This window comes from Morone saxatilis, unplaced genomic scaffold, assembly GCF_004916995.1.
Source record: "Morone saxatilis isolate NCDOM2014 unplaced genomic scaffold, NCSU_SB_2.0 Contig21, whole genome shotgun sequence".
NCBI classification, from domain to species: domain Eukaryota; kingdom Metazoa; phylum Chordata; class Actinopteri; family Moronidae; genus Morone; species Morone saxatilis.
In genome coordinates, this window is record NW_023339774.1 from 9,764,640 (window position 1) to 9,787,834 (window position 23,195).

Sequence of the window (23,195 nt, forward strand, 5' to 3'; positions counted from 1 at the left end):
ATTCTTAGGTAATGAAAACACAATGATTATTTTCAGGTTATTATACACTAAGGAAAACATGATGAATGTTTGCAATTATCTTTTGTTTCACCTCCTCTGCAGCAACTGTAGTAAAACATTTAAAATCTCTGTCACTTAGATTTTTTTCTTCACGTTTATTTTCATGGTAGTGGTGGTTAGGTGTTTAACCACTTGAAGGCTCTGTTTTTAGACCAGTTGCTGAGCGGCTGTACTGACACTCAGAGGGCTGCAAACACTCGTACTCTATGTCTTTAATCTCCTGACTCACAGCCCGCCGCACTGCTGGTGTGTAAATAATTTAGTGAAATTTTAAAGCCCCAATTAATTTCAGCAGTAGGGAGGGAGGATGTCTCCTGCTGATCGATTCATTAGTAATAATGGCTGACATTTGTGTCACCAGACAAAATAGAGGAGAGCCTATAGAATCCAGAGCGCATCAGAGGGAGAGCTGCTATCTGACGACCAGATTCAGCTCTCAAATCATCCGTTATAGTGTTTCACTGTAGAATTCTGTACAGGTCTGACAGTAACTGAACCCAACCTGAGTCCTCAAGCTAATAGTCTTTATTTAAGTCAGTTTCTTGATACAAAAATCTGATATACAACCATAAATGTGAACTAGAAATATAAATTGTATATCAGCGTCTTTCAGGACCACCAAAACCAGTTTTAAGAGGTTGGGGAAATTTAGACTCTCTCCGTTTAAAAAAGGATGGTCTGACGTTAGCATAGCGTGCAGTAGCTTACGGGGGGGGTATCGATCCAGGCTCAGGGGGCGTCTGGACGGGGGGTCAGAACCTCCAGCAGGTTGACAGGAGGCTCAGAACCGCCAAGGAGGGAGTGACCTTTCCATCCACACACACACACACACACACATACACACACAAATACACACTTTCCTGCTCTCTGTTTCCATTCTCCCTTCTCTTGTTTGTCTTTGAACATATACACACACCCATACGCACACACACGTCCCTCCTATCCCCGCAGGCCCCAGTTCCATCCCAGTCCATCCAGACCTCCACACCAGTCATCAAATATTTATCATGGATACATGAAAGCAGCACATGGAAATCGATGGGGCTCATTATATTGTACCTTATCATAGACCACAGAGTATATAATATGCCTGAGGTTTTTGTCTGCATTTCACCAACGGAGCTGCAACACATAACTTGCTTCAGTCATTAAAAGAGCGTTCCAGGCGTTACCTGGAAAGTTGAGAAACCTCCATTCAATGTAGAGGACGGTGTTTAAAAGGCTAATACATCCTAAATCATTTTTAGTAGAGAAGATGTGGTTGTATTGCTGTTTTGATAATTTAATTACATAAAACACTCAAGTAATTTGAGTTACCAGGTTTAAAGTAACTATTCAGCAGACCCTCACCCTCCTAAATTGTCGCTTTGCTGAAGCTAAATCTGCGCTCAGACCAAATTACATTGATAATGTGCTCTTCAGACATCCAAAGCGGGACTCCGGCCTCGCACTGATGGTTTAACTTAGTAAAGGAGTTATCCTCATTATCCTTTGTTCATGTGATGTCAACACAAATTGGATGACTGCAGGATTTGTGTAGGCAAATAACATTCATTTAATTATATACAGTAGGTATAGTGATACTGGGCTCACACGTTTTCTCACACAGAATTAATAAGTGTTGATTTTGCACTTGCTTTTTTGGGCGTCACGTCGGCGGGTGGGGGAGAGCAGTGCGGGGTGAAGGAGTGGTGGGCGGCGCAGAGCAGCGAGAGCGCGCCCCTGTAGTTCACGCCCTGTTCAAAACAACATCACTGCAAAAGTTATCAAGCCTCCAGTAAACAACATTAGTTAACACCGTTGATTTAACGGGTAACAGGGAGACGTTTCCAACATGACATGGCACCGACAAAAGTTCCAATATTAAGCTCCCTGCTGCAATCGTCTTTTTCCACCATTTAATTGTTACAGTGCTAATTGTTCGAAGCAAAAACGATCTAATAACACAAGTGATAGAATAGGAAACAGGCCACAGTGCTCATTTATGATCTGACCTAAAATTTAGAGTATTGAGGGAAAACCTACCCTCCATGTGCGCACACCAGTGAGTAACCTGTGGTTTGTTCAGTGGAGGCATGCAGGAGCAGAGCAGCACAAGTGGCCCCCAGAGGCCCTGGCCCGAGCAGATGAAGGGAGGGGACAAACAGAGGCTGCTTAATTAAAATGCAAATGATGGCGCTGCCTAAATCTCAATTCACCTCCTCGCTCTGCTTTGTTTGCCTGTGGGAAAGATATGTGACTGTGTGTGTATTTCAAGCAGAAATGCACTCATACACCCATCTGCACCACTTTCATCTGTCTGTACGTCTTCTTTCCCTCTGTCATTGCACAAACGCGTCCCCGTATACACACATTGTTTCACACGTACACAACTGAAAAAGCACACAAGCGCAGGAGATGCCCCTTCAAGCGTGTATTCTAAATATAAACATGGATCTTTTGTAGATTCATGCCATTACTCTCGTACACGCTCTCAGCGAGGAGATGGTCAATATTTAATCTGTGTTCTGTGCCGTCGGCGTGCTCTGCCTCGTGTCGTTCTCCTTCCACATCGGCGTTGCTGATGTTCCGGTCAGATATTATGAGAAATTGAGAAAGTCGCATTTCTCCTACTGGCTGTTCGATATTATGAAAATGTCATCTGATGCGCTGAGACAGCTGGTTTTGTTAAGGATGTTTTCTCCCAAGTAGCAGAGCAAAGCAGCTGCATAAGCACATTTTTAGATTCATCAGATTACTAATGTAGGAATGAGCCCCGACTGGAATATGTGTCTGCATCCAAAGATAAAACAATGAACCTTAATTAAATAAGAAAAAAATAAAAGATCACTCATTGAGCGAGTGTGTTTTGAATGTGCAGGTTAAACACATGCTTTTGTGTTGCATTTTTTTAGTGGTCAGTCTCGTTTTATCCCTTCACATGATTCCCATTCACTCCCACACAGTTAGAAGCCTGTAAATCCCTAATCTAGTTGTTATCCCTCCCTTTATTTTATCTCCTTATCATGAGATCAATGAGAGGAGAGGATTAACACTAAGGCTTGATGGGCAGCGTAGCTCTAGTAGCTCCTATGTAAGACAATTCTGAACCTTCATTTTACTCTGCCTGAGTCAGTGTTAGCAGTTTGTCAGTGAGGGTACTTTCTGTATAGTAATCCAACCTAATCTACTGTTGTACTTTTTGTTTGATAATCCAATCAGTAATCTAATCCAGTTTTAGAATGTACTGCTCATGATTCATCACTGGAGATTTTAGCTTGCTGGATGACAACAAGATTCACAGCTGCATTGTCATATATAAAGAGAACAAAATTCAAAGTTTGTCCATTGAAAGAAATTATAATTAAAGAGTAAGTGGAAGGAGGGAAACCATATCTGCACTGGCCTCTGTGGGTTGAAAGGTACACTGTAGGTCTCTTGAACCTCTGACCACATCCAACATCATAGCTAGGTGTGGTCAGGTGTGGTCTGTTGTAATTGTGACCACAGTCAACTCTGTGATGTAGTCTGGTACTGTAGTGCCACGCTGCATCACTGCTGCACAGGGTGTGGAAAAAGCATGATGTCAGTCACCACTGGTTGGCAGGGCAAGACAGATTATTAGGACGCTCTTTGAAAAGTAAAAAAGAAAGTTAAAAGAGGAGAATACCATAAAATTTGTTTAATGTGTGGCAGTAATGCAAATCTGGTTTTAATGTTTTAGGCATTAGAATTTATATATATATACATATATATATATATATATATACATTTATATATACCTATATCCATGGTGTCCAAACGAGAAATCTTGATGTCTTTGGTGATCCCCTCACTTTCCGATACTGTACTCTGGTTAACTGCCTAGCATAAACATATTAACATTGAGCATGTCCTAACAGAGCCTCAAGCATGGCTATGTTCCTATATACATATATTTCATATTTGACATATGAAAGTTTAATCCCTATACATACTGTATGTAATTGGCAATGGATTTAATTCCCTTTAATTCCCCCTCAAATATGAGATCATATCATAGCCCCTAGAGCAGACTGTACAGTGTGCTGTACACAGATGGTGCGTTGGTGCTTTTAATATGCATGCATAGCTTTATAGTACAGCTTAAGTTCCAATATTTGTAATTCCTATGTTTTATGTAAGTAATATGCCAAAACTAAGATGAGCAGTGTGACCAATGCCTCACTCGAACTACTGTTCAGTACATGTTCTAAATATAGACTGACATGACAGCATGTAGATTGACGGAAGTAAGACAGCATCCTTGTTTTATATGCTAGTTAGAAAATATCCTCAGGGGATTTCATTACATGTGGAAGGACTTCATAGGTGTGCTATTCTCATCCTATTCATCAAAGTCTGACTCATTACATATATCTCAGTCTGTGTTACAATAGAAACTGGATCAGGAAATGATATCCGAACCATGGTTAAGAGGAAGGAGTGAGTTTTTGTGTGTTCTGACAGATGTAGCATCCCACTAGAGAGAAAGCAAGCAACTCATCTGGAAGTTATCTATCACAGGCCGTCATCATTCCAGGCTTCATTATCTAACTAGTAATGAATAATTACATCCACCAGTGGGAATTAGACTTCTATTAGATCCTCATTTCAGGGATCAGAACGTGATTGTAATCTGCCATACAGTAGGATCTCCACGTGTGCCTGCAAGTGCATGCGCATAAAGAAATCCCTTGACAATAGATCACTGCAGTGGTGCTGCTTTGGTGACGTGTCACATGGTTTGGTATAGTAAGAAACTGCAGTACTACATGTATTCTGTTGGGAGCTACTCTGTGTTTCTCATTTCTTCCTCTTGTCACCTCTTTCTCTCCATTCACTTTCAGCTGTTTACTTTCCTTTTGATGTCTTTCATTTTCTCTCTTTCATGCTCTCATAACTCTCTCTCTGTCTTTGTTGACCTCTTCATCACACACAAGCGTCAACACCGAGTGACACAGCATGATGCTCCTCTTTGCCAGCAGATGTCCAGTCAGGTTTTGTAAGCACATAAACCTCTCCTGCATAAGCATCGGCTCCTCTTCAGTGTGTTCTGGCGGTGACAGTAACTGTGTGGTAATGATGGAGGTGGGAATGAGGAAGGGGACAGGAGGGGGAGGGCACAAAGAACGAAGACATGGGATGTGATTGGCTCTGAACAAGTGTGATGTCATGCTTCAAGGCCTTTCTGCCAGTGAGTTGTAAGGTTGGCTGTGTTTGCAGGGGCGGGGGGTGCAGGTGTGGCCTCTGAAACAACATGGAAGAGAGTAGAAGGGAAGAGATTTTTTTAGCAGATACTTTCTGATTTGCTTGGTTTGGAGAGCAGCAGTAGTTGGACTGTAAAATGTCTGCGTATTGGTAATGTTGTGGCACATCAGTTGTCATTCCTCTTGTCAGTGTTTGTTAGTAAAAAACAAAACTGCACCTTAAGAAGTGCTCACTCTAATGTCTTAACTCTGAGTTAAACTTAAAATTGTTAAATTAAATCTTTGTAAAATCTTTGAACCCACTTAATTTATTTTTAATTTAAACAAAATATCAAGTAACGTTCAAACAAATAGGTTCAATCAAGTTAAATATTGCAGGAAAAGTGGGTGAAACCAGGTTGAAACTTGCAGAATAAATTAAATGAACAAAATACCTTGTTCCAGACTCGTTCACATAAATTTTGATTCGTGCAATCAAAAGTGCAAAAATGAGCTACATTATGTTTTTGAAAGGTCCATTCCTTACTAGATCCTACTTGCTCTGTTTGCCTGCTGAGTATAAAAACAAAATCAGACAATCAACAATTTATATTACTGTTTTATACCCAACGCCCACACTACAAGTAAAACCAAGATTATGAGCATGTGAAAGTGAACTGTTTACTGTTGAGATGTGGTTTGACGTTAGCCTTCTCCCTGTTTTTTGTTCCAAGTCCATTCTTGTAAATGTGTTGTCTCATTTTGTACAATGACATCACTGCCTCCTTTTGGCAGATTCCAGTATTACACATCTCATTACATAGTCTGACATCAGTCATAAATCCTAGAGCTCCAAAAAACACTCTTCCCTCTCCTCTGCTACGTCATTCATTTCTCTCTGTCCCGGAAATTGATGAATGTGCCAGAACATGAAGCGTAATAGGTTTAATCAGTGCAATTTAATGCAAAACCCTCCCTTCGTTTTAGGAATAATTTGGTTAATATTGAGCACATGACCTTTGTCACTGATGATTGAGTAAAGCAGACTGGCAGCAAGTAAAACTTAAATCCAGTCTCCCTCGTAAAAAGAGGACAGGTGGAAGGTGAGGAGAAAGAATAAAGCTTTGGGTTGCAGCCCCAATATAAAGGCTCTGATTTATTACTATGACTTACAGAAATGGCTCCGTCACTTGTGTGCTCTGAAGCTGTTTCCCCCATAATATAGACTACTCTATTGGAAAAAATATTCATATGTTTACATTTTAGTACAGTTTCAGTGCTTATTCCTCTAGCCAACCAAGTGGATATACCACAGTGTGACAGCTCGTAAATATGTGTTAATGAGCTTGATTGCCGACCGCTGAGTTATCGACACCAAAAGCCTTATGTCACTGACCCATCGCTGTTGTCTGTTGTTACCACAGAACCGCCAGCTTCTGAGGGACAGTTTCATGGTGGAGTTGGTGGAGGGAGCCAGGAAGCTGCGGCATGTCTTCCTCTTCACTGATCTGCTGCTCTGCGCCAAGCTGAAGAAACAGATCGGAGGGTAAGAAAGTATTCATATTGCTCAAATGAACATTTATTTCTCCGGTTAAAAGCCAGCTATGATGAGATCTCTGAGACCTTAGTTTCTAAAAATATTCAAAGTAATGTATAATTAAGACATCATCATAAATGGACACACAGACATCGAACTATCCAACACTCGTTCAGTTTAAAGGTCCAGTGTGTAAAATTTAGGAGTTGTTTTCATTACCTTCCCTACAGAGGGAGTGGGTCCTTTTCTATGGATACCGCCATGTTGAACCGCCATGTTAGAATAAAATAAATAAGATTTTTCTCAAGGTCCTCTTGGTGTTTTTTTATAAACACAGTTAACCTGTTTCCTAATTGTTGTTTTTCTCCCCTCTACACTGTCTCCTTTCCCATCCTTTCATCCACACCATTTTTTTCACGCATCCCCATAAATCCACTCCTCCTTCCATACCTCCCTCACATCTGTCTTTTACTCACCTTTCACCCTCCATCCGCTCTGCCATTCCTCTCGTCCTGCCACCGCAGTAAAAACCAACAGTATGACAGTAAGTGGTACATCCCCCTGACTGAGCTGACCTTCCAGGGCCCCGAGGAGACCGAGCCCCTCACTATTCCCCAGGTCCCTGATGAAGAGCTCGACGCCATGAAAGTCAAGATTTCACACCTCCGCAGTGAGATCCAGAGAGAGAAGGTATACACACACAAAAAATCTGTTCAGGAACTAAGAAGGAAGTCTGGTTTTCAGACTGACAACAGTGCATTTTCTAAGTTTGTCTTTTGGGATTTTCAAGAGCTTCATATGACTTATTGGATATTGAATTTTTCCAACCACTGAGAGGTGATAAATTGCCACACAAGCATACACACACAATCAAACGTTTTCACCTTTGTGATTTCAGAGAGCCAACAAGGGTTCAAAAGTCATTGACCGTCTCAGGAAGAAGTTGTCTGAGCAAGAGTCTCTGCTCCTGTTAACGTCTCCGAGCATGCCCCTCAGAGTCTACAACAAAAATGGCAAGGTGATGATACTCTCCAGCTTTAACTACATCAGTTTCTTTATTCTCTCTTTTCATCATCATTTCTTCCCCATCCTACTCCTCCTCCTACTACTGCTCCCCATACGCTCTTCTTCTCCGTATTTTCTCCAGCTTTTTTGCCACTTCATTTCCGGCACAATATCCCCTTGCTGATCTTCTTTAAGATTAATTCTCATTGATCTGTCTCATCCTAAGACAGTTGGGGTTTTTTTTGCACATGTGTTCTCAGGGTTACAGTTTCCTGATTTCGTCTGACTATGAACGCGCAGAGTGGAGGGAGATCATCAAGGAACAGCAGAAGAAATGTAAGTGCCCCAGAAATGTCCTGTCAGACAATGTCTGATCCAGATCAGAACAGTCGGATGTTCCCATTTGTAGCACATCCAAGGCACTTGAAACATTCTCAGCAGCAACTACTAATCCAAGAACCTTGTGATACTAGTATACAGCACAAATTACATTTATTGTCTTCCCTCAAGGTTTTAAAACTTCCTCCTTGACTTCTATGGAGCTGCAAATGTTGACCAGCTCCTGTGTCAAGCTGCAAACTGTCCACCACATTCCACTGAGCATCAATAAAGAAGGTGAGTAGCTAAGTTTGTAAAACTCAAATGCTGTCTACTAAAGTAAAGTTGCCCTTATCATACTCAGTCATCCATATGCAGTATTTGTAGTTCCGCGACAGGGTTCCTCTGAGATAAATTGGATTTGGATTTAATAGAAATTCCACAGTAACATTATAAGGAGTTTGGGGCTCTTTGTATATATGTGGGGTTACGCTTTCACTTGATTAATTAATAATAGTTATAAAGAGTACACACAAGTTTAAGCCACATGTTTTATACTGTACAGGCCTGTTTTATCCCTTCATTGCATGTCTGATTCTGCTCCAAAACAAACAGAGATCTGCGTGCTTTTCTAACCCCTCCTCGCTGCCTTTTTTGTCTTTCTCTCTCTCTCTCTCTCTCTCTCTCTCTCTCCCTCTCTCTCCTCGCTGACTGTTTTTCCAGAGGATGAATCCTCCGGTCTCTACGGGTTCCTGAATGTAATTGTCCACTCTGCCTCCGGCCTCAAACAGAGCTTGAGTGAGTCACTCACCTTTAGCTTCCATGCAAACAACCGAAAATACGAATAATCCCACAGTGAGTTTGATGTGACCATGGAGCAGTGGAAAACAGGGATTTAAAGTTGTTTTTTTCCAGTAGACATATTTGCAGTTCATGTCTGGTTAGTAACTGTAAGAATTAAAACACTTACCTGGAGATCTATGTTTGAAACATTTTGACCATATCTAACACTTGGCCAGATTAAGTGCTAATGTAATGCATCCCTTTTATCAGATCTCTACTGCACATTGGAGGTGGATTCCTTTGGCTTCTTTTCAAATAAAGCTAAGACGAGAGTGTATCGATACACTACTGAACCCAAATGGAACGAGGTAAGACTGGAACAAAACCGGCATGCAACTTATTCCAAGTTGGAATAAAATGTCTCTGCGGAGTCTGTGTTAATAGAGGGGTCAACTGTTGTGTTTTTATTGCATCAAACATGACCTTGTAATGTTTTTATTGCATCCTAAAATACTTATAAAGTTAAAAAGTTGGAATTGGTAACCATACAGATTCATAACATGTGCTATTTTCAATACTATTTTATCAGTTATGCTTCATTGGAAGATCATAAATATGTTTATTTCCTTTCAACAGCCAAACCCATACATGCAGTAGCACTGTATTTGACATCTGGTACTGTAATCAGTTAGCTGTCCATCTCTGAGTAAAGATTTCCAACAGAACCTACACAGAGCATCTGCAGCCCCTGCAAACATAAACAGTAGCGAACACACATATGCATTGTATATATGCATGCTAGCAGGCACACATACATACACAAACATGAATGAATTAATGACACAGCTGGATGTTGGAGTTAGCACTACAGAAGAAGAAGAGCTCTGAGATACAATCAGTGGGTCTGTTCATCTGCAGCACAGTTTTTTTCCACCGTGAACCCAAAAACTCTTTGAGGATTTTGCTCAGCAAAGTGGAAATAATATTAACTAATGAGGGGCTGCTGGTGATGACTCACATCTGTCCAAATGCTAAGTGAACCAACACAGTGTGGGCCCCAGAACGATGTACAAACCATATGCAGAGTGCTGCCCTTCTGTACATAATTACAGGGAATGTTGGTCAGCTGTGGTGGCATGTATAGATTCTGATGTAGGGTGGGTGCTGATTCTTCTGGATGTCTCTTTTTCTCATAACCTTTGTCATTCCTGTTTCTATTGGTGTCATTGTACTAAATCATGGACATTTTTGCACCAGTTTTTGCTAAAAATGTTCATCTTTTTCTTCCCTTAAGGAGTTTGAGATTGACCTGGAGGGCTCTCAGACCCTGAGGCTGCTCTGCTACGAGAAGTGTTACAACAAGACTAAACAGAACAAAGAGGATGGAGAGAGCGCAGACCGCATCATGGGGAAAGGACAGATCCCGGTATGACATGACGTCACCCCCCCTTTCAGCAGACCCACCGTGACTCATTACTGATAGGCAGTTATGTCACCACCACTGCCACAAAGCATGAAATCCATATTGTTGCTCAATCAATGACAGAGGGTGATGTAAAAATTGGCTGATTAGATTAATTGCCCCATTATATAATGGATGGGTCGGGCTTGATTGATTGGAGGGAAACTGCTGTTCAGTGCATGTAAGAGAGATGTTTGAATATCGAAAAGTTGTGATTTTCTTGCCATTTATCTATCATTGTGCTGCCAGGTTTAGCTGTTTCTAACATGAGTCACAGTCCAGGGTCCATAATAGTTATTGAGTAACAGCAATGTCATCCTGCATATTTGGAAACAACAATAGTCAAAGCTGAGTACAGGTGTGTGTGTGAAAATGCCAAAAATCCTGAAAAAGCCGACACCATCCTGTCTTGAGCAGTCTGGCTGTTAGATGAACTGATCACTGGTTGACAGCAGATCTAGATAGCAGGTGATCAGAGGCGGGAAAGACAGAAGCAGACAGAAATGATTTAGCCTGAAATGCGAGTCTCTCCTTTGATTCACTGCAGCCAAAAACCTCATTCTCTTACTCCTCCACCTACAGCAGGGCAGGTGTGGGTGTTTGTTTTTGTGTGTGTGTCGGTGTGTGTGATTGTACACTGTGGACCATTGTTTTACCTCACACAAAAACACACGGAGAGATCTTCTCTCTGTGGCTGAAGGATGTCTTTTTCTCGAACAAACTAAGAATCAAAAGCATGAGAGAAAACAGTGGTTGTGCACACTGCATTCCATTTGTTCAAATTGAAGCCGTGTACACCAAGACGAGTCCCTTTGTTGTTTGTTGTCTGCCAAACTGTCTGTGAATTACAGTCACAATGCTCCACCTAGTGGTTCCTCTGGTAATCCTGTGACACGATCACTTCTTGACAGATGATGTCATTAAAAACAAACCACCCAGACTGGTGAGAAAGTTGCTCAGGAGGATTTTAATAAATCCAGGGCAAGAAACTGCTGCTCCTGTCTTCAATAAAAGCTACAGTGGCTTATAAATCTCACAGATTACTCTTCAGTTTTACGGATTTACCAAACAAATGAATGTTTAGAACAGAATAGAATAACCATTAACATGCCAGATTGGTTGATAGCCAAACATACCAACCAGATGTTGGTAATTTACCATTTACCTAAATGCCTAAGTGTGTTTCTAACACATGTAAATATAATTTTAACATTTTAAATGTTCATTTCTATTTATTCTGTCATTGTCTCTTTTGTGTGATTATTGTTCTTTTTTGGTATCACCGTAAACTTTATTAGTTTATTCTAATTCTTCCTTTGTATACATAGAAATATTCTGTCTTATATGAAATCTATTTTGGTCCAAAATAATAAGTAGTTAGACACTGGAATTACCCCCAACAAACAACATGCCTATTGTTCCTACAATATGTAATTTATTTGGTATCAAAAGTCACTGCAATATCCTTATCATACAGTTCATATGCCAAAATTTCATCATGCATTTTTATATTTGTTCTTTAACATTTAAAATATATATATTAAAGTATGCTACACATTTTCAGTTTGTCACTACATGTACTCCATAAATGTATCTCTTTAACAGAAATACAGTGATTATTGTATTATATGCTAGTACTGAGCCTTTGCTTCTTAAACATGCACATTAATCCTAAATCATATTGTCATTTTATTAATTTAAACAACTTTCAGGAATTAAATTACTTTTGAAATGTACACATTATAGGCGTAATCAACAACTTGCACACATGTATACAGGCCTGTCTCCATCTGAATCTGCTGTATTCTGTTATCTGTTATCTTTACACAGTGTTTCTATACTGTCCCAGCTCATATTGTTGGCTTCATGTCAGCATTTAATGTGGTTTAGTTTTACAGATCTGATTTATTGGAAAAGTATATGTTGATAAACAGCAGTGGGCTTGCTAAACCTTCAACCAGTAAAGACTATAAAAGTATATTTATTGGCTTTTAAAACATTTTATCAGGAAGGTCATATGGCTTTCCTGTTTTTAGTTGAATGTAATTCTTTGTAGATAAATGGCTCAAACCAAAGAGCACTCTCAGCAGTGAAAGATTCAGTTATGAGAAACATGATCCAGCTTTGCACGCAACCAGATGGCCCTTTGCCTAGGTAAACATACAACATACAGTATACTGTGTTTGTGTGTGTGTTTGTTTCATAGTGTCAGATGTGTGTGTGTGTGTACCCAGCTTTTATTGCCCCAGATGGCATATCTCTTCTGATCTAAGTATGTTTGTGCATGTTTGGGTGTGAATTTAGTGTCTTTAAACAAATTTGTTTATCATAATCATAAAAATACAGTAAAGGGATGCAACAAAACCATCTTTCAAAACATTCCACTACAATAGACGGAATATTTGTACTGTTGATGCAATTATAACTTTATGCACTGCTATGTTGACATAACTGAGCAGTATATAAGAAGGACAACAGTATGTTAAGATCACTTCCTCTTACCAAAACAGACATATAGCTGCAGTGGTTCATGAGAAAATAGTGAGAATATATAAATAACCTATGAATTTCAGATATTTTAAATATCCCGCTAACTTAAGAAACATCTGTTAAGTTCAAATGAAATATAAGTAACTTGCTAGTAGAATATGATGCTAACATATATTGTCTTTTTCCTCCACCAAGCTTGACCCTCAGCCTCTCCAAGGCAAAGACTGGCAGAGAACAGTTATTCCCATGAACGGGGTGAGTAGATCACATTAGTTCAACTTTATCATAATTAATTCTTGTATTTCCATCCCTCACTTTTTATATCATAATATGAGTTATTTTTTTGTTTCAAAGTCCTCATACTATTAAACATCCTTATATATATATTATAGTAGCACACAGAAGTGAGAAATATTCTCAACAATTTGTCCAGGATGTGCTTCAGTTGCAGTTGTTTTCTCTGTGAAGTTTCCATCTGGGTTTAACATGTCAGGATTTCCTCAAGATCACGGAAAGCTAGTGCAGATTGATTTCAGGCTTGTAGATTGGCTTCTCACTCTATAAACCTGTTTTAACTTGAAGCCCTTTTTTCCTGTGTCAGATCGAGGTTAAACTGTCCATGAAGTTCACCAGCCGAGAGTTCAGCCTGAAGAGGATGCCCTCACGAAAACCCATGGGTGTGTTCGGAGTCAAGATCTCCACAGTGACTAAGTGAGTTTTTTAGATAAATGTATTCATAGATTTTAAATGTAATTCAAAATTATGCACAATGCATTGCATCAACAGTGTTATTTCGAAGTTGACATTTAAACACGCAGAAGCTACCTAATTATAGAGAAATCATCTGGTCACCTGTTAAAACTCAAACAGTTATCCTTCAATCGGCATCAAGGACACATTTATACTCTCCAATGACATTCCTCAGGGCTTGATTCTCGGCCTCCTCACTTTCCTCACATCCCAAAATGTTATGCTGATGATTCCATCAATGCAAAGACAAATTGTTACTTTCTAATCCGCATATGAGATTCAGCTCAGCTTTGTGTGTCAAAATCTCTACTCATCTACATTTTGGTTAGACGCCTGCTCAAAACAAGTTTATAAAGAACATGATGATGGAAGTATTTGATGGTCATTCTCGTGCTCTATTATGTTTCTTGTTACAGCAATTTTTGGGGTTAAAGAAGTTCGTGACACAGATTTGGTGCAAAATTTAACAATTTCTGACCAGTCGAGAATTGATAAAAATTGTATCTTTTCTGTAAGAATTGGATGTTTCAGGTTTTTGTATGGCAATTACATCTGTTCTGGAAATTGCTTAGAAAACCCGTTTTGTAAATATACCAAGGAAAACTACCTGTCCTCTGAATGCTCTAAGTTTGTGGTTGTGCACTTTCATGAGGTCACAATAGGTCATTTTATACAGTTTCAGAAAATGGTCTCACAACAGTGAAATGGCTATAAGGACTAACATCATCACACATGAATACAATTGGGCTCATCATTGTGTTTTGTGTTTGTGGCCATTGTGATGAGTGACATTAATGAGGATTAAACATAACAAGTGGGTTAACTAGATTTACCAGCACAAATCAATTAGCACTGTAGATAAAACATTTCAACAGAAACACAAGCAAATAGCCAGAGGCATTACTAGCCCTTCCAGTAATCAACACATTGCAAAACACAACCATCAGCCTTGTTTATTTCATCCTTTTGTCACAATAAACAAAATGTTTCTTGCTTCATTGTGGTTTCAGTATTTATGCTGGTAAGTGTTTTACTGAATGTACACTGCTTGTTGGTGATTATTGATATTCGTCTTCTTCCAGGCGAGAGCGCTCCAAGGTGCCCTACATTGTCCGGCAGTGCCTAGAGGAGATTGAAAGGAGGGGTATAGAGGAGGTGGGCATTTACAGAGTATCGGGAGTCGCCACTGACATTCAGGCCTTGAAGACCGCCTTTGACACCAGTGAGTATAGCCTACATCTAAATACAGTAAATGGTCTGAGCAGGTTATTTGTATGAAAGCTTTTAAGTAAAAACCTGTTTTGTTTCATTTATACTATTGTCATTTGTAATCATGTCAGATACGTATGTATTGCCAAAAGTATAGTTTGTCTTTACATTTCCTATCATGGTTATAATACTGTAACTGCCATGCATTTCTAGGAAAAGGCTTAAAGGATTTATTGACCATCACCTGAAGAAAACCCTTTTTTCTAATCTTTCTATTTCTGTTGATCAGGTGATCATTATTGTAGCTCTGTCTGACTGTGAGTTTGATGAATTTTCTCTGATGTGAAACATCATTAACCAAACGTATGAAATAGTTCCTTACGGACTTGCATTTGCATTGTGTGTAGTGCTAATTGTGAATTTATCTTGTGTGAAGTGTGTGTATTTTACTGTAATTCTGATGGGAAAATAAGATGCATGGCGCCTGCTGCTTGTGCCAAGGTGCTTCCCTGTCTTATCATCCTCCCCGGTCGTTGCATGACCTCCTGTCTTCATGTTGTTTCCGTCTCTCTCCTGCAGATCACAAAGATGTGTCAGTGATGATGAGTGAGATGGACGTTAATGCCATCGCTGGGACCTTGAAGCTGTACTTCAGAGAGCTGCCAGAACCGCTCTTCACTGATGAGCTCTACCCCAATTTTGCAGGCGGCATCAGTAAGTCACCATCACAGCTAATTAGCAGTGAATTAATCAATCAAACTATCAGGGCTGTAGTGGATCATAGGGGTTCATTATATAATAGCAACTTCTAAATATCTGTTAGTTTTAAAAAATCCTCTATTTGCAGGATATGTAAAAACTAATTTCCTTTGCTTCTGTGCAGCCCTGTCCGACAGTGTTGCCAAAGAGAGCTGTATGTTGAACTTACTGCTGTCGCTGCCTGAACCCAACCTGGTCACATTCCTTTTCCTTTTGGATCACCTAAAGAGGTAGGAACAAGTAAACACACACAGGCTTACATAATATATAGATATGAATGTTCACATGAACAGTAGGAACAAATAAAACTCATGTCCATACACACACAACAACAAGCCACAGATATACAAGAGGTGTAGTCAACTGCAATCACACACACATACGTTAATATTCCAGATTTTAATTTCATTTTTGTGTCACAGTGCTCTCAAAATGTTCATATAATGTTTTAAAAACTGATGTACAGTATTAACCTTGGTCATTACTGTGGGATATCATTTAACTGCAACAGCAAAATGTGTTCTGGTTACCATGGTGATTTTGAATAACAATATGTGAGCACTAACAATGCAGATACATCTGATTAAAAGCATTGCATGAGGACTGTAATGGGTGGTTCAAGGTTATAGCTTGTCTTGATTATCAAGAAAGTTTTAACTTGAAATACACAGTTAAGCAAGCAGGAGAATTAACTTATATTTAATATATTGTTAATGGAAAAAGTTCAATATGTATTAGTACAGTAGAGGCTAGGGGTGAAATTATTATTCCATTATGGTTATGGTTCCATTATGGCGGTTCACGTGCAAAGCGACAGAAGAATCTAATAAATGCCAGAGGTTCACAAAGAGCAGACCACACAGATCCATCACTGCACATTAACATCACCTGCATGTGATTGTGTCCTCGGTCTGCGCCACTAATGCACTTGCTCATCTTTGTCCCCTCAGGGTGGCAGAGAAGGAAAGTATCAATAAGATGTCCCTCCACAACCTGGCAACGGTTTTTGGGCCAACCTTGCTGAGGCCTTCCGAGAAGGACAGCAAGATCCCGGCTAACCCCACCCAACCCATCAGCATGGGGGACAGCTGGTCCCTGGAAGTTATGGCACAGGTGACCTACACAGATTTTCTTCTGGCATTTTATCTTTGATTTTTGGAAAGCTTTTTTTCAGAAAAAAAACAAAACCCCTTTTTTTATTTTTGCTCATTTGTCCATCAAACATTTTCTCTTCTCTTGCAGGTCCAGGTGTTGCTGTATTTCTTGCAGCTGGAGACGATCCCCACCCCAGACAGTAAACGACAGAGCATCCTTTTCTCCACTGAAGTATAGAGCTAATATTGACTCTGCCGATGTGAGAGTTTGACCATGAAGGAGTGAATTAGAGAAGGACCTTGGCTCAAAGTGAGCCTATAGTAGTGTGTTTTTGAATTGACTGACCAGATTCCTGGAAAGGATTGTTTCTGGCGATGCCTGCCCCCCTCAAACACATGAGGGTGCCATTGGGCCTCTGATGCTCAGAGGACATGAGGTCCTTCCCGTTCGTATCTCTCATTACCTGATATTTAGTGTGATTCCTTGTACCTTCATTGATTATGTAGGTACACCTGCCATCTACATTTGTCCACTTCGTTCTCTGTTGGTCTTAACATTGAACCTTTACAGCGGTTATGGTTCATAAATCAAGAAATGGTCAAAATCAGTCCATAAGATTGATTCTCGATTCTTGAATTGAATGGTTTGCCAACCAATGAGAGTTTCCATGTACCTTTATGTTTGGGCATTGTTCTTTATCTGTGTTTATTTTGGACAATCATCAGCTCAAGATTTCAAAATATTCATCTTAAACATTGCTTCATGTCCTGTTGAGGAAAATTGTAACCGTGTCTTACATAATCTTAGCACATTGTTTCTGGGAAAACATTTGTGCCGTTTGCGGGAGTTAAAAACAAACATCCAGAGCTGCCACGATACTGGCTTTTTTTCTTTGTGTCAGGAAAAAGCCAACACCTGTACGTTGAAAGTGTTGACAACGTAAACAAACCCCGGTTGGAGTCAGAGAACAGCGCTACAGCTTGAAGTGGGACAGTAAGAAAAAAAAAAAGGAAGCCAATGATTAGTAATACACTGCAATTTGACTACCTGCGGTTTTTCCGATCATAAAAGAAAATGTCCTCTATTTGTGTCGTTGGTGTCTCAAGGTAGTCTTCAGCTTAAATATCCAGGAAGCAATATATTTTCTAACATAGGAATTTGTCTGTGGTCATATCTTTGCTGACGACATGTCCTACTTATTGTAACATAGGACATCTTGCCAAATGAATATGTTGTTTGTTTGTTTCTAGGCGAAAAGGAAGCAGTTGTATTTACAGATACAGTATGTACATAATCTTAAAGTTGTATTTTTTTTTTTTTCTTTTTGGTTTAACAGTATAATCATTGTTGCTATTATTGTAATTTATTTTGGGGTCCAGGGAGGAGAAATTGGTATGTTTTTCTATGTGAACTTTTTTTGGTTTGATTAAGAAAGTGTTAGGTCTTAGCCTTGACTTCAAGTCTTGCAGTAAATAAGCAGGATTTAGCCTTGTTCTTATAGAAACTACTCTGCTGTTCTGTCCAGCCTATCAATTTATGATTCATTTAGATATTATAATGAAGGTAACACACACATTGTAGTTACATACTGTATGCTGCTGTGGAAAAGGCACAAGCTCTTTAACTGCTGGGTGTTCCTCAGCAGAACGTCTCACATCCAGAGACCATCGCCTGTCTAGTGTAGACATTATGCAATGTCATAATACAGCACACACACATACACACACATATATGACATTGTCTCTTTTTGTACCATTTAATCTATGGCTGCAGAAGTGCACTCATGCAATGTTAGAACTACTGTATAACAATTTAAGTGACCTGAGCACTCAGCGTTTATGTCCATCGAAGAGCATATTTGTTGGTTTTAATGAAGGAATATTGTGTATTATTGTTTCATCTCCTCCCAACTCTTTTTTTTATTTATCTCATGCATATGGAAAAATGTCTGAATAATTCTTTGTCCCTTTAACTGCTCTTCATACCGTTACACTAACTCAATGACCAATTTAAAGGAAAGCTCTTAAATCTTAAATTTCTGTCTTTGGTTTAACATGCAGGCATGTTTTATTGATTTTTTTTTTTGTTTACTTTTTGGTCTTGTTATTGCTGTTTTGTTCACAAATATATCATCACAGACTTTGGGATGTTGGTAAGTTTTCAGTATCTGGTTTATATTATTACAGCATGTGCTTTTCTGGCCAGTTTAAAGGATAGATTCATAATTTTTCACGTCCGTCTCAAAACAGTAGTCAGGTCACCATATGCACACTGCAACACGTTTAGCTTGCGATAATGATTCCTCGTGTTCATACTGGCTATTGCTTGACATTGGAATCACATTAGGAAGGGTGCTTTTAATGCCAGTATGAACAAGACGAATGATTACAGCAAGCTAAACCTGTTTCTATGTTTATATTGGCATCTAGCTATTGTTTTAAGACAGAATAAAATGTGAATTTGTCATTTAAGGGTAGATATCACGGTTGGTTTCCCATATATATCTTAGGCTTAAAACTATAACCAGTTGACTAGTTTAGTGGATCTGATAAGGGCTTGTGTGTGGTTGTGTCCATGTTAAAGATAACACACGGGGGCATGTATGAGTAGCCTAAATGTTATTAATAACAAATGTTAAGTTTTTAACATAAATGTCTTTAGACTTTTAAAAGCAAGAGCAGTCTTTCATTTTGGATACATATCAACTCTCTTAATGTCAAGACATTTACACTCACTTTGCACATGATAATATAGATAAAACACCATAATTGTATGAACCCCATAAATAACAATGTCGAGATCTTATTCTGAAAGTGTTCATGCCTTCATTTTATTTTTTTTAACTGTACTTCCACTAATTATGGCCTACTATAGCATGCACATGTTGTTTTTGACAGAGAATGAATTCACCGTTCATTCATTCATTCATCCTTCACCTTTATAACAAGTCCCAATTGCCTACACTACTCTACCCTATCGTGCCTCAACACTTTTTTTGTTTAGCGCCTGTGGTACTCTGAACGTCAGTGGAGACGCTGACAGTGGAAACGTTGTTCAGTCTCCTATTGCCTTTGCTGAGGACAGCCACACACCTTTCATCTCTTCAAGACTAAGACAGGACCTTAAACTTAAGCATGGTCTTAGCTTGTACCGTACATGCCCATTCTACTTGCCACCCACATCTGACTGTGATGCTGTAATTCAAACTGTGTTAAAGTCAGTCTTAATGGGGCAAAGGGAAGAATTTCTTGCCCTTTAGCTCTTAAAGTTTCAGCTCCTTTAATGCCTTTTATTCTTATTTATTTATGCTTAGCCCCTGTTTGGTATGATACGGTCTACTTGAGCTATTTATTTATGATATAATATCATCTAAAGCTAAATTAATGTTGGAAAATGGTCTTTATAGGGTTTCTTCGGGAAATGTCTGTTTATCAGCTTTTGTTCATCGGACATCCTTTTGTCACTATTTTGTCCCAGAATTAAAACCACTGTGTGCAACTGCAAACACCTTTTAACCCCCTACTCCTGCATTATCGGCTCATCTCTGTAGTTACTTGTGTCGTACAACAGACTGGCCACTGTGATTGTTTAGCTATCTGAAGATAACTGAATAGCAGGTGCAGGTTCTTGTCAGTTTAAAAGGTAGATTTTGTGAGTTAACATAACTCTTACTTTTCCATGGAGTTGTATAATATGTATTATACTAGAGAGTACATTATTTGGTTGCCGTTTTATTTATTGTGGCGTCCACTGACGTATGATCGTTAAGGATCGAGCTGGTACGCCTCTAGTCTCTTTGAAAAGCTGTCAGTATGTGGTAGAGGAGAAAAGAGTCTTATATTGCTCTAAAATCTGCATTGTTTTGGTCTGTTGATTGTCAGTGTAAATGCATGTACCCTCCATAACCTCAGTTGTTTAGTTCTGTACATGAAAAAGTAAATACAGCAAAGAAGGTTTAATTTTCCTGAAGATATGGAACATATTGCTCTATATGAAAGTTACAAATCTCTTCTGTTTATTGTATATGACCCTGGTAGCTATCACTACATTTCCATACTATAGTTAATACTTTCAAATGACCCTCTGCTGCCACTTCTAAAACATCAAGCTGACATTAAATTCGACTACTTTAACCTTTGGAAATAGCTTGGATTTTATTTTGACACATAACCTAAAGCTGAGGATGAGACTTGTTGACCAACCACAAACACTTTCTCTTTTTACCTTCCTCAATTTTTTGACTCTTGTTCTTGTTCAATATTCAATGTTCTGCTTGTAGAACTGTAAAAAGGAATACTGTATTCTGAGGGCAAACATGTTTGGAAGGCATTTGCAGCCTATGTTTGTACACAAAAATGTTAAATAAAATCTCCTTGTATCTACATAATATGACATGTTTGATTTTCTTTTTTTTATTTACACATTAAGCCTTTAGCATGGTAGCTTTTGAGATGAAAACGTAACCACTTATCATCTGTCATGTATAATATGCTGATATAATTTATAACTATACAATATAAGATTTCCTCTCACATGTTTCAATATATAGAGTAAACAATGGATGCAATGAGTGTGTATGAAGCTGTGATAACAGATGAGATGCAGTCCATTATTGGCAGGGAGAGCATTGTGGGTAGACATAGAGTGTATGTATAATGCATGTATGTACAACACTTAGGAGTGAAATTGGAGATGCACAAAACTTGAAAAATAAATTTCCTGTGAAATCTTTGAGAACAGCAGCAGGGGGAAAAAAGAATAGACTATCAGTGCCTACTGGTTGATGGCAGGTGTTGCAGGTTCAGCTTGTCACTGAAAATTGATGGACTGTTTGCACACACTTGTCCATTCATACCTTCATTTATGAAGGGATAGATGAAGTCCCTTGTTTATGCCCCTCGATCAAGTCAAAATAGAAAAGTGCATGTACTGTTTTTGATGTATGCTGAGATAACGACAGATTCGCCCAACCTTTTTGCTTTTAGTGTTTTCTTAAAGTCTGTTACTTTTGAAAGAAGAAGCAGCAGACCCATTGTCCTATAAATACTCACAATTAGCAAAACAGAAAAACACAGTTTCTCAGTTCAATACAGGTTTTGACATCAGAGCCTTACTTCTGACTCAGAGTCTCTGTAACACTACCAGTTTCATCCTGCAGACAGTAAATCAGGTTGTGTAGCTCTTCCACAAGAAGTGGTTGGGGCTCTTAGTTGAAAAAGGCCGGACCAGTACAGTCTCACTGCTTTTACCCTGAAAGCCATCTGGTAGGACATGGGGGTTTGAATGTGTTGAAAGAGCCGTGGTCACACTTGGCAAATATCTTTGAGGATGAATTTATCTTTCACAGGCTGGATAAATGGTAAGCTGTGTTTGCGAGCAGAAAATCTTCATAGGGAACAAGATTGTAATCCACACAATAAACAGTGATGCATCTTCAGTCTTATCTGTCATGCAGTACTGCAGTGTTGGTCAATTCTGTGCAGTATTTGCAGTTCCTCTTATGATGCTGCTGTCTAATGACTGAGGACACAACAGCTGATATTCATTTACATACTTAAACTTTTTGTAGCCTGACCTTGTCTTTAGACATTTGTGTTTCTAAACTTTATATTTGTATATTTTGTGCTAGACAGTTTTCCTGGGTAAAGATCATATTCCATTCGTCACCTATAATCTTGCTATGAACAAAAAATCTTTCAGCTCTTCAGCTGGAGACCTAATCTGGATTTTCAAAATCATCCCTTCAATACAAAGCATCCAGAACATCTTTGCTTGTATTTAATTTAGAAGTGATGAATCGTGGTCTGACTTATAAACAGAATCTGACAGCTCTTCATAAGAAAATACGAGTGTTCACTTTTTGGTTTATCATTTATTAGCAATGCATGTGCCAACTTCTGTAAATGGGTCTTACCAGTTAGACAGAGCTAGCTGAACTCTGAATACTGCAAAGAAGAAAGATGCAATACAACTGTATATGAGCTATACTTCAATAATGCATTATTTTTTTTATTTTTTTTCATTTTAGACATGTATGCTAGCCACATATGTCAAATATTAAAGTGACACAAAGCTCCATGGATACACGGACAGCTCCATGGATACACAATAAAAGCATGCAAACAAAACGTACAAAAAGAGTACATTTTCAGCACTTAATCTTTAAGCACACAAGTAGTTTGTAGTCTTCCTATTAAACTGTGTGCGCAATTTTACGCAAAGTACTCATTTACAATAAACTAAAGACTGAAAGGGACTTTCTCGCGTTCTTATGCTGATATTTCTATGCTGTGAAACTCGGGGTATATTTAAATTATTATTATAATGAGTTATTAATTATAATTAATGAGTTATTAATTATAATTACTATAATAAATTAGACTTGAATGTATTCTGTTTTACTCTTAGTTGGTCCCTTTCACTTACTTTTTTACGTCCCATCCAGTTGTCATCGGTTATTTCCATTTGTCTGTACGTCACCGGTTACCAGAAGACCCCCTCAACACACACACCAACACAGGAGCGAGAGAGAGAGAGAGAG

The 23,195-nt window shown here is 38.9% G+C and overlaps 1 protein-coding gene across 1 annotated transcript in view; it reads left to right on the forward strand.

Moving 5' to 3' along the window:
* Positions 1-18,799, forward strand: part of bcr (BCR activator of RhoGEF and GTPase) — a 79,284-nt gene extending 60,485 nt beyond the window's left edge. Inside the window, exons 9-23 of the mRNA XM_035668492.1 lie at positions 6,671-6,792; positions 7,308-7,473; positions 7,682-7,801; positions 8,049-8,124; positions 8,299-8,403; positions 8,830-8,904; positions 9,160-9,257; positions 10,184-10,315; positions 13,037-13,096; positions 13,443-13,552; positions 14,674-14,813; positions 15,380-15,514; positions 15,684-15,789; positions 16,510-16,672; positions 16,802-18,799. Of these exons, the coding sequence (XP_035524385.1) occupies positions 6,671-6,792; positions 7,308-7,473; positions 7,682-7,801; positions 8,049-8,124; positions 8,299-8,403; positions 8,830-8,904; positions 9,160-9,257; positions 10,184-10,315; positions 13,037-13,096; positions 13,443-13,552; positions 14,674-14,813; positions 15,380-15,514; positions 15,684-15,789; positions 16,510-16,672; positions 16,802-16,891 (1,698 nt within the window). The 3' untranslated portion in view covers positions 16,892-18,799. The remainder of the gene's footprint in view (positions 1-6,670; positions 6,793-7,307; positions 7,474-7,681; positions 7,802-8,048; positions 8,125-8,298; positions 8,404-8,829; positions 8,905-9,159; positions 9,258-10,183; positions 10,316-13,036; positions 13,097-13,442; positions 13,553-14,673; positions 14,814-15,379; positions 15,515-15,683; positions 15,790-16,509; positions 16,673-16,801) is intronic.
* The last annotated feature ends 4,396 nt before the right edge of the window (positions 18,800-23,195 follow it).